We start from the raw sequence: 12328 nt of genomic DNA, 5'->3' as shown, positions 1-12328 counted from the left end.
ACTTAAACCCAGTGGATTACAAATAGAAAAAAGGATTTGTTTTCATATATTACTGATCTTTTTAAAAATAGGCCACTAGAGCAGTACTTTAAGATTGTTTACAGTTAATACCCCCTTTTATATATGAGAACATTAGCACCCTTTTATGTATTTCCCTTTTGTATTATGATACATAAATCAAATTTAGTAAAGCAGTTTTTCTAATTGCAACAATTGATTTTAAAATTTAAGTGTGTTAGGCATCTATTAAACTTGGAGTAGCTTTGTTCAAGTGAAAAATATATAAGAATTTCTTGAGAAACATTTGTCATTCAACATAGATGGGATATTAAAAGTTTTACTGGATATGCTTATTTTATACTTTTTTAAGGGACTCTAAAGGTTTAAGATGTTATTCACCATAAGTAAATCTTTGATTGCCTACCACATATTCAGATTCCTGGCTAGAGATGTTAAATGTTAAAAGTGAATTGGTCTTGGTCACCATTGCTAGTGTAGTATTAGGAAATAACCATGATAGCAAGTTAGGGTTCCATGATATGGAACCATTTACTCTGCTATGATTTTTTCTCCTGCACGTGTTACTTCTTGGAAGGGATGATATTTCTATATCATTTATTAAATTTTCTAATATACTTGATTAACTGTTGAATGCTCATTGGAGTAGCATATAATCATCTATGTCATTTTTTTGGTTTTTCTTATCCTTTTTGATTAATGAAATTACAGTGAGATTAATTTATAAGTCATAAATATATATGATGAATAAATATGTTGAAAATATTTTCACAGGAAGAGGTAGCTATATTTTTACAACTTAGGAAAGGAGACTTCTTGATTTAGAATTTTGAGGATAAAATTTTCAGTGAGTATTAAGGCCAGGGTTTTTGCTCTTGGTTTTTAAAAGACTTCAGTGAGCACCAGAGGGGTGATGGCATTATCCCAAGGACAAATAATAGTCCAATATTTCTACAGTTTTTTTTTTTGTTTTTTTTTTTTGAGACAGAGTCTTGCTTTGTTGCCTAGGCTAGAGTGAGTGCCGTGGCGTCAGCCTAGCTCACAGCAACCTCAAACTCCTGGGCTCAAGCGATCCTTCTGTCTCAGCCTCCCAAGTAGCTGGGACTACAGGCATGAGCCACCATGCCCGGCTAATTTTTTCTATATATATTAGTTGGCCAATTGGTTTCTTTCTATTTATAGTAGAGACGGGGTCTCGCTCTTGCTCAGGCTGGTTTCGAACTCCCGACCTCGAGCGATCCGCCCGCCTTGGCCTCCCAGAGAGCTAGGATTACAGGCGTGAGCCACCGCACCCGGCCTACAGTTTTTTTTTTAAACATTAAAAAAGATCTAAAATGGCAATGATGGAAGTAATATATAGGTCAGCACACAAACCACTGGAGGTTTCACCTTTTTACCTTAGGTATATCTTTTGGCCATCTTTTAGCTACTCCTCCACCCTCTTTTCTTATAGTATGGTTCTTTCTGGGTTTCCTTTGGGGCATTTCATTTTGAATAAAGTTCACATGTATTTCTAAGCCTCATCCCAATATAGCTTTTCTGTGTCATTCGTGAAGGAAGCATGAGAAAGTACTTTGCACCTACCTCACTCAAATCTGGAAAAAGTTTTATCTGTAGCAGAAAGCTGGCCATCTTTGGAATTAAATTATTTCTCAGTTCTTAGAAATAATTTTTTCTGAAAATTTTAAATGGATGCTAATATTAGATATAATCTATTACAGAAAAGGGAGTATAAAACAAATTCAAAATTTTTCAGTTTTATTTTGCTTACTGAATGAGAAAGAAAAGCAAGAAATAAAAGACTTTAAAACCCAACAAGCCATAGTTTTTTTTTTTTGTTTTTTTTTGAGACAAAGTTTCACTCTGTTGCCCCGGGCTAGAGTGCCTTGGTGTCAGCCTAGCTCACAGCAACCTCAAAGTCCTGGGCTCAAGCAATCCTTCTGCCTCAGCCTCCTGAGTAGCTGGGACTACAGGCATGCACCACCATGCCTGGCTAATTTTTTCTATATATTTTTAGTTGTCCAGCTAATTTCTTTCTATTTTTAGTAGAGACGGGGTCTCGCTCTTGCTCAGGCTGGTCTCGAACTCCTAAGCTCAAATGATTCTCCTGCCTTGACCTCCCAGAGAGTGCTAGGATTAGAGGCGTGAGCCATTATGCTCAGCCAGGCCATAGATTTTTAAAAGGGAAGAGAGAGTTGTGCTTCCGTCATGTGAAAATATTTTGATACTTTCGAGAACTGATGAGATTTTTTCCTAGTGCAGGTATTCTTCAGAGTATTGCTTTATATTTATAACAATTTTCGTACTGGTAGCTATAAGATTTGGCACCAGTATACTTGTTTACTTTCTTGAGTTTGTATGCAGGTGAGAGAACTGAGGCAAAAGCACTATCTTAGGTCCCTTCGTCTTGGGCCACTGTTAAGATTTATAAAATTAAAGTAAGTGGGTAAATACAGCCCTCTGGTGGCTCTATTATATGCTTACACTTAACTTCAGTGTGCCTAAGCATTTCTCCAAAGTTTTTCTGATTTTAAGACATTCACTGAGAAGAATCAGATTTTAATAATATTACATGGTATAAAGAATATGGAAAAAAAGTAATAAGGATGTCATCATTCTAACAAATGTTCATATTAATAATAGACTGTAACCCATTTTTCAGGTTATAACATGATAATCCAGAATATTGGAATTACCTTGTACTTTATAACATGAATTCAGATACTTTGTTGATATATGTTATTACTATCATCAGGTAATATTAATTACATATTGAACTGTAGGATAAATTAACTGAGGTAGATGGTGGAGTTGATCATGGTATATCCGTTGTATGAAATATATAGTTGTTAATAAGTTAGACTTATGTTTATTGACCTGGAATTTATAATAAGCCTTTAGGGGAAAACAAGTTGCAAAATGTATGTGTGCATATATGTATTTTTTATATATGTATATTTGTTTAAAAGAAAAGTGGAGAAACCTCAAACTCTTGTATGAATATGTTTGTATAAGCAAAGAAAAGCATGAGAAAGGATATATGCCAGACAACATTGGTACCTTTAGGAAAGTGAGGTTTAAAAGTATGGGAGGAGAGTATTTGTTGCCTGGGCTAGAGTGAGTGCTGTGGCATCAGCCTAGCTCACAGCAACCTCAAATTCCTGGGCTCGAGCAATCCTCCTGCCTCAGCCTCCCGAGTAGCTGGGACTATAGGCATGTACCACCATGCCCGGCTAATTTTTTGTTTCATTTTTAGTTGACTGACTAATTTTTTCTATTTTTAGTAGAGACGGGGTCTCGCTCTTGCTCAGGCTGGTCTTGAACTCCTGAGCCTAACCAATCCTCCCGCCTTGACCTCCCAGAGTGCTAGGATTACTGGTGTGAGCCACTGTACCCAGCCCATCTGTATTTCTAATATTTAAATTATTAATAAAAAAATACAAAGGGAAATGAAATGGAAAAGCTCAAAGGATCATCAGAAAACAGGGCCCTTAATCTGAATAGTTTTAGAGAACTAAGGTTGGCTTTTAATTTCAGAACTAATTTCTGCTGGAAGTTAGCTCCTGCACTGATTTTCTGAGTTTGTTTATTGATTTAAATGCTCTGTGTGTGCTTGATAATCTCCTTACATATAAAACTGATGCCCCAGTTGGTTAGAATGCATGGTGCTTGGTGTTTTTGTTTTGCTAATAAGCTTTTCTCTTGTTCTGGGAATTAAAATCCTTTCCTATTTAGCCCAGTTAAATGTGTTAAGGGAGGGCCTCTGAAAAGGCCCTTCTTTGAGGTCTCTTAAGTGGAAATGATTGGTCCTGAAAAATCTTTTCTCACTGGCTCATAAAACAGTTTATAATTACTGAAGGCTTATTATGAAGACTGTCTCAATTCCTTCCCTCCAAAATGCTAAGGAATAATTTAGGCAACAATTCAGACTCTAAAAATGAAGATGGCTCGGTCTTTTCACAGACTGAACACAATATTGTTGCAACTTACTTGATTATGGCAGGTACGGTTGTTTAATTATTTCATTAACAGCTATCTTGCTTTAGAATGAGTGAAGGAAAGCAGAGGTTTTCATCACACGGCTAAAGAAAGAGCATATGTTCTTTCAAGTTCCATATTGGCCAACCTCGACAAATCATTATCCTTAGTTTGCTTGCTCATATGGTAAATGAGGATGATAATAATCTATTTCTGGGCTATAAAGATCAAATAAGAGAATGTGGGTGAAAGCATAAAAGAAAGCATTGTTAATGGTGGATAATGTCACCGGTTATTTTGAATTCTGATAAATAATGTGAGAGCACTGAAGTGGGACTGAGCAGTTTTCTGTGCAATGAATAGTACTTTTGTAAAAATTATCCATATATTTGGTTATTACACTGTCAAGTTTTTATTGGGGCAGAATATACACCATGACAGAAATGTATTTTTATATCATTTACTATTCTTGTTCATAATTTTCATGTTTTTGTTCTTGGTGGTAGAATCTAGCTAAAGATTGAAAGGTTCTGGAAAGAAAATTAAAATCCTAAAAAAACAGAGCAGAGTGTCTTGTCATTGAGAACAGAGTTTTGAAAATTCAGCTAATTCCAAAATGCTATATTTGGATTTCATCTTTTAATATCTTTGCAACTGTGAGTCGATTCTTTCACCTTTTGTTCTTCCATTTTCTTCTCTGTAAACAGGAATGAGAATAAGCTACCTGTCATGATTGTTGTGAGGAGTAAAATGAAATGACACCTAAATGGTACACATAGTAGGTGTTGGACAAATATTTTTCTTTTTCCCCACATACACTCATTGATACAAACATTGGATCAAGATAAAGGCTTGTTTGCAGAAAAAAAGGGGTGGGAAAAATGATAGTAGAAATTCATCTTCTATGCTCAGTACAAGTTTTAGAAGTAACTGCTTGTTATATTGGGTTCATTATTATTTGGTTTGACTTTTTAAAAGTTTTTAAACATATTCAGAAGTAGAGTAAAAAGTATAACAAATCCTCCTATACCCAGTTTATTCTTTACAATTGGTTAGTTTTTTCCTCATAATTCAGAATGTTACTTTTTGTGCTAAAAATTGTGAGTTCCTCAGTTAATTTTTGTAATTTTAGTGACATGTTTATTTGAATACCTCTGTATGATAAGAACTGGGCAAGTTCTATTTTCTTTTTTTATTTTTTTGAGACAGAGTCTCACTTTGTTGCCCAGGCTAGAGTGAGTGCTGTGGCAACAACTTAGCTCACAGCAACCTCAAACTCCTGGGCTCAAGCAATTTTGCCTCAGCCTCCCGAGTAGCTGGGACTAATTTTTTCCCATGCGCCACCATGCTTGGCTAATTTTTTCTATATATATTAGTTGGCCAATTAATTTCTTTCTATTTATAGTAGAGATGGGGTCTCGCTCTTGCTCAGGCTGGTTTCCAACTTCTGAGCTCAAACGATCCTCCAGCCTTGGCCTCCCAGAGTGCTAGGATTACAGGTGTGAGTCACTGCACCCAGCCTCGACTTCCTGTCTTGAAAGTCAAATCTTGCAATTTGTATTCCTTTATAGGGGATGTGGATGTGTGAGAGAGATTCAGATTTGGGTCTGGAGCATGTGTCCAGGCTGGAAATAGTGACAAAGTGCTGTTAGGATGGCATGATGCTTGAAGTGTGAGAAATGAAACTGTAGAAAAACAAGAGCCTTAGTCCTCAGGAAGGAGGAGAAGGAAGTTAAGTTGCCAAAAGAGAGGACAGGATCAGTCATGTATGTACCCTGGAACTTTTGCTGGGGAGGTGGCCGGGGTGGGTGGCCAGGGGTATGAAAAAAATGTGCCTTAAACGTCAGCAGGGATGGCATCGTGAAAGCCAAGGAAGGGGTTTCAAGGACAGAGTGATCAATATTAATCACATTAAAACCGACTTTCAGCTTTGGCTTGTATGATTCTTTGTGTTTTAATTTTCTTATTTCTATTTCACAGAAGAGATAGGCTATGAAGATGCTACAGTTTTAAGAATAGCAGAAGCTGTTCAAATAAATGAACTAAAATAGATTTGCTATGTTTCCAAAAGGGCTTGAATATTTAATTTTGATTTTGAACATTCAAATTAAACAAAATACATGATATTTGTGTGTGTGTTCTCAGGTATGATAAGTATTCTCAGCAACATAATAGTTCTGGGCATCTTCATTAAGTACAAGGAACTCCGGACACCCACCAATGCGATTATTATAAACCTGGCTGTCACCGACATCGGGGTCAGCAGCATTGGCTATCCCATGTCTGCTGCCTCGGATCTGTATGGAAGCTGGAAATTTGGATATGCAGGTTGTCAGGTACTGGAGATCTTTGGAATGATAGAAAAAATAAAGTGTAATAGATCAAAGAAATGTAAATGTCTAAAAAAAAATCCCAAGGGTTTAAATCAAATAAGATATTGTAGGATAATAGATACTGTGCTTTTATGTAAAACAGCTTTTATGTATAACAGCAGTGACTGGGAATATATTCTTTAATAAGAGAAATAAAATCCACTAACTAACCATTGTTATATTTTCAAAATTCCCCCAACCCAAAGGAAAACACAAACTAATAAAACAGCTAGCATGCAACTAGAGAAGAATGATAATTTGCATATTCAAATGAAAATTTATATGTTGCAAATTCAAAAAGAAATGCTGTTTTCTGTTTTTTATTTAAAAAAATGCCCTGCTTTCTGTTTTTTATTTTAAAATGCCCTGTTTTTTATTTAAAACAATAAAATATTTACTGTCGTAATCATTTAAGGAATGTAATTAAGCTACCATGTTGACCTTTTCTCTATAGAAAGACCTTCATGAGATTATTAAATACATTTACTGTTATTTTTACTAAAAAGGAAATGAATTAATATTAATTTGCATTAGGATAGTAGACAAATAAGACTTTTGGCCTAATTAATTTATTTATTATCTTTTAGACAGAGTCTCACTCTGCTGCCTGGGCTGGAGTGCCATGGCATTAGCCTAGCTCACAGCAACCTCCAACTCCTGGGCTCAAGCGATCCTCCTGCCTCAGCCTCCTGAGTAGCTGGAACTCCAGGCATGCGCCACCATGCATGGATAATTTTTTCTATATATTTTTAGTTGGCCAATTAATTTCTTTCTATTTTTAGTAGAGACGGGGTCTCGCTCTTGCTTAGGCTGGTTTTGAACTCCTGACCTTGAGCGATCCTCCCGCCTCAGCCTCCCAGAGTGCTAGGATTACAGGTGTGAGCCACCGCGCCTGGCCAGGCCTAATTTTTTAAGTTTTCTATTTTAAGACATAAAATTATAGTGAATGAGAGTAACAGAGAATATTGGATGCCCATGTGTGTACCAACCAATTATGCCGAACCTTAGTGTTTCACAATCTGTGCTTCAGGTTGTTTTTCTTTGTAAAGATATAAAACTTTACAGGTACTGTTGAAAGCCATTGCATACCATCCTCAATCTTATTGCCTTCCCTCCCATGAATGTCTTTCTATCTTACTACTTATTTATATGTACATAAACCACATATTTCCTAGCTGCTTTAGGTTTTGTGTAAAATATTGTTCGCATTATTTGCTTTCTTTTCATTGTTTGATATTTTGTTTTTGAAGCTTATCCACGTTGATGGATGTGACTATGAGTCTTTCATTTTAACTGCTGTATAATATTCCCTTCTAGGAACACAGCCCGATATACTTTTTCATCTTATCTGTTATTGAGCATTTGTTCCCAGTTTTTTTCTATTAATATCATAAACAAGGTTTCAATAAATGTTCTTATACATGTCTCCTTTGGCAATATCTGAGTTTCTCTAGACACATTTCTTAGGCAAGAAATGGTTACTTCTCTTACTCCACATTCTCCCCAATACTTGGGATAGTCAGACTTTGAAATGTTCATTTTTGTGAGTGTGAAATGCCATCTTATAATTTTTATTTCTTAGAACACTTACTATAGTTATATATTTTTTCTTACATCATAAACATTCAAATGTACATGGGCTTGTGTCAATAGTCTATTCATAATTTGGCCATTTTTCTGTTGAGTTTGTCTTTTTCTCCCTTGAATTGCCTGTTTTCTGAATTCTAATCTTTTGTTGGTTGTAGGTATTGTACTCTAATTTATGGCTTGTTCTGCACTCTGTAGAGTTAAATAGAAGTTTCACCATCTTAAAATTTTTTTTAAACTTATTTTAATTAATAAACTCTTAAAACATTTCCCACAAATTCCTTTATTAAACCAGTTATGATAAAATTCGACAGTGTAAGTTATATTTTAAATTATTAATAAAAAAATTTAGTATATTTGAAATATATTTTAACAATAGGACAAAAATGTAAATGTGTTTTGGGAGGGTATTGAGAATGGTGGAGTCTAATTTTGATTTTCAGATTTATGCTGGATTGAATATTTTTTTTGGAATGGCAAGCATTGGGTTACTCACGGTCGTGGCCATGGATCGATATCTAACCATCTGCCGCCCTGACATAGGTATGGTGCTTTTCTCAGCTTTCTTAATAAATCGATTTTTTGACTAATGTCCACTCAATATACATTCACTTTAAAATATAAACATAGTGCTTTTTAAGCAGTGTCAGTTTTATTTCTCTGGCAAACACTGTTCCAAGATTTCAATGGCTTCCTATTGTACTTAGAATAAAATCCAAATTTCATAAAGCAGCCTGCCAGGCCCGGCATCCCTGGCTCCTGGCTACCTTTCCAGGCTTGGCTATTAGGGCCGCTCAGACTTTGGGGTACTGGCCAAGCCCTTTCCCACCTTGGGGCCCCTGCTATTTTCCTGGGCCTGGACAGGTTTTCTCCCTGCTTACCCTCTGGTTGAGCCTTAAAAATGTCATTTTTTTCAGAACGTGTATTTACGTAGATAGGTTTTCAGTGAACTAAAATGCTCTGTAAAGAATCTACTTGGTAACAATTTCGAATCGTCAATTAAAATAAAATGAGTGCCATCACTGGTGAACGACATTGATATTTCCTGTGCTTGATCCTAGGAAGAAGAATGACCACCCACACTTACGTGGGCATGATTCTGGGGGCCTGGGTGAACGGCCTGTTTTGGGCTGTGATGCCTATCACAGGGTGGGCTGGTTACGCCCCGGACCCTACTGGGGCTACCTGTACCATAAACTGGCGGAAGAATGATGCGTAAGAGACGGGTTTACGCTTCATTATCAAATGCTTCCAATGTAGACATTTTCTTTTTCTTTCAAAGTTAAGCTCAGACCACGTTTCTCATACAGAGTGTGGCCAAGAGCTTCCTTGCTAGTAATGATGTGGTTCAGACAAGAGTCAAAACTGAGAAAAGTGAATTGTGCTTGTTCGCAAGTAAAGGTCATCCAGCTCCCTTTGTCCCCTGCCTCTGTCCCTGCCTCCCTCGCCGCGGGCCTCTCCTAGGGCAGCAGTGGGGACCACTCGCCCTTCTGCCTCTGCCATCTCGGCGGCAGGACCCCGCAGGAAAAGGGTCAGTGAAGCCAGACGGCGCGGCTGCCGGAAAGCCAGGCTGCTCCCTCCTGTCTTTCCAAGATGCTCTGTGACTTCCAGCCGCTTCTGAGAATTACGTAGCAAAAGTACAGTCCCACCAAAGACTCACCTGCTAGTTGGTGATGCTCTGTATTTTCCAGCGGTAATTTAGTTCATTAAAATAAATGAGAGAGGACTCAGAAATGCAAATAGAAAATTTCTAAATCTCAAACTCAATCCAAATCTAAAAGTTTTTCTGTAGAGTCAAAAAATAAATAATTTAGGCTCTGCGGGCCGGACGGTGCCTGTCACAGCTGTTCAGTTCTGCCACTGCCCCGCAAGGGCAGCCGCAGGCTGTGCTCCGACAAGCCTCAGGTGCAGCGACGGCGGCAGGCTCGAACCCGCCCCAGGCCGTGGCTTGCCAGCCCCGGTCTGAATGAACGAAAAGTTGAATATACATCCTGAGCTATTTAACAATATAGTGACTGCCAGCATTATTCCTAATAATTATCTCCTCTTTCTCTTTCTCCTATTGAGGACATTAAATGAGTAGTCCACTTCTCCTTTTCTTATTTTCAGATCTTTTGTGTCTTACACGATGACCGTGATTGCTGTAAATTTCGTCATGCCCTTGATGGTGATGTTTTACTGCTATTTCCACGTCACTCGCTCTATGAAGCGCCACACGGCCGCTAACGGCGCTGGCTCCTGGCACGGAGACTGGTCAGACCAGGTAGACGTAACAAAGGTAAGAAGTCAACATCCTTGAGAAGTTACTTGCAGTCAAGCTTTTTTGCATCCGTAATTGAGAGAGTCCCTTGGCCCACCAGTCTCCTCTCCCTGTCCCCAGTGTTCACTCCCCGGCTCCTCCCTTCGTGTCTGCCTCCTTATTTCTGAATGATATGCTTATCTGCTCTTCTGGATATTTTTGCTTGCTGTCATCTCTTGATTTCCTGCTGTGGGTGATGCGGGTGTATTTCTTGTGTGCCACCAACCGGCCCCGTTCCTCCCCGGCTTTCTGTCTCCCCGCCGGTCAGCGTAGTGTTCCAGCATTTGGTTAGATGGAGAGGCTGGCTCTCTTCTCGCAGTGCGTGGCCCACCTCGCAGACAGGATGCACCTGATCCTTTGCCGGGAGCCGTCCTGGTACCCCGCAGCCTCTCGCTCTGCCCTGGACGCGTTTGCAGTCGAAGACGCAGCTCGGAATTGGTCGTCCTCAGGTGGCCCTGGGTCACAGCTGGGCATGCCTTTCACCGCTCTCCGCAGCCAGAGCCCCTGTTGTCTAGATTGCTTGTCTTTCGTTTTCTTTCTTTGTTTATTCCTTCTGATTTGGTGGAGAACATTCTCCAGTAGATTCCTGAGGTTTCAGGAGAGGAAAAAATTTTAAGACTTTGCATGACTGCAACGTCTTAATTCCACTATCCTATCCGACTGATTTTTGCCTGAATAATATCCAAAGAATTTTGAAGGCGTTGCTCCGCCGTCTCCCAGCTTCCAGGACCGCGTGGCAAGGGCATTCTGGTGCCTGGCACTCCGCAGTGGCCTGTGCGTTCTCTCTGGAAGCTTACGGTGTCTTCGCGTAAACCGTAGCTTTCTGAAATTCCGTGCTGATTGCCTTGATTTTCTTAAATGTGCTCTCCTACATGTCTCTTTTGTCTGTTTGTTTGTGGCAGGTGCTGGTTTCTTTTCGTGTCTGGTTTCGGGGAGATTTGCTCAGCCACATCCAGGTGCGCACAGAGTAGGGTGAGGCTAGCGAAGGCCACGCCTTGGGCACAAAATTAAAGTAAGCACCAAAAAGACTCAGTCACAATAACAACAACTACCACATATTAGTAGTTTAATAGAATACTTTACAAGTCAAAATTAATGTAAAATAAACTTATGTTGAACAAAATATAAACTTTTAAGTAAAGTCAGGATCTGACCCTGCACTTCCACGATGCGCCAGACCCACTTCCCGCTGACCCGGCCCCACGATATCATTCAGCCTTTCTGTTACATTTTAAACACCTCTCCTCTCACTTTTATAGATAGGATAAAATCCATTTTTTAGCAAGAAAAAAGTTATTTTATGCTCTATCCTCCTTTTCCTACAGCCTTCTCTTCTTGTTTTATGGCTGTATGTATATCTTATGTCTGTGATGCTATTACGCATGTATTTCCATTTTCCGTCTGTTCACCGCATCTTTTTTGTTCCCCTGAGTTCCTGCACTGCTCTTCTCTCCGCCTGTCAGTATACGAGTTTGCTCAGTGTCTGGTGGTCAGGGATTGTCCCCTCATATTTAAGAGTGATGCCTTAAAAAGCTGATTGTAGGCTCAGAGGTACTCTTTAGCTGGGCTCTTTCTTTTAGGGAACTTTCTGACTGTATCCATCGGTATTTTATTCTGGGCAGGTCAGTTTCCCAGGAGAAGATTCCCTGACGTTCCTGGGTGGGAGGTGCGAGGCTGTGCACGTGCTCTCATGCTCAGTGGCAGGGGCAGCACGCAGATGTGCAGGCGCCCCTCTTTTCAGTGCATAACTGCAGTGACAGCTGAGCCTCGTGTCCCTGAGCCCTGAGCTTCCCTACTTTGGCTTTTTTAACCCTGAGCCTCTGAGAATCTTCCAGAGAGAGGAAGGGCAGTATCTGAGTGGACCAAATGAACCAGGAGAAAGGACTCAAATCTAAGTGATGCTTTGTGCAGATTTCAAACAGTTCTCTTGTTGGGAGTTTCATGTGCACCCCCACATTCAGAGCTACCTGGTCTGGATTTCCGTCATTAATGGCTCTTTTTAACATTGATTTATTTATCTTTTAATCATTCTCATGTCTGGTAAGTAACTTACCACTTGTCCAACGGTTATTGT

At 39.1% G+C, this 12328-nt stretch overlaps 1 protein-coding gene across 1 annotated transcript in view; it reads left to right on the top strand.

Moving 5' to 3' along the window:
* Positions 1 to 46: 46 nt before the first annotated feature.
* RRH (retinal pigment epithelium-derived rhodopsin homolog) overlaps positions 47 to 12328 on the top strand; it is a 16095-nt gene continuing 3813 nt past the window's right edge. Inside the window, exons 1-5 of the mRNA XM_012766197.3 lie at positions 47 to 4021; positions 6142 to 6332; positions 8399 to 8498; positions 9017 to 9170; positions 10065 to 10233. Coding sequence (XP_012621651.2) covers positions 3916 to 4021; positions 6142 to 6332; positions 8399 to 8498; positions 9017 to 9170; positions 10065 to 10233 — 720 coding nt within the window. The 5' untranslated portion in view covers positions 47 to 3915. The remainder of the gene's footprint in view (positions 4022 to 6141; positions 6333 to 8398; positions 8499 to 9016; positions 9171 to 10064; positions 10234 to 12328) is intronic.

Source organism: Microcebus murinus, chromosome 27 (assembly GCF_040939455.1).
Source record: "Microcebus murinus isolate Inina chromosome 27, M.murinus_Inina_mat1.0, whole genome shotgun sequence".
Lineage (NCBI taxonomy): Eukaryota > Metazoa > Chordata > Mammalia > Primates > Cheirogaleidae > Microcebus > Microcebus murinus.
Note: the sequence above shows the minus strand (reverse complement) of the source record. Positions and strands in the feature narration are given on the sequence as shown.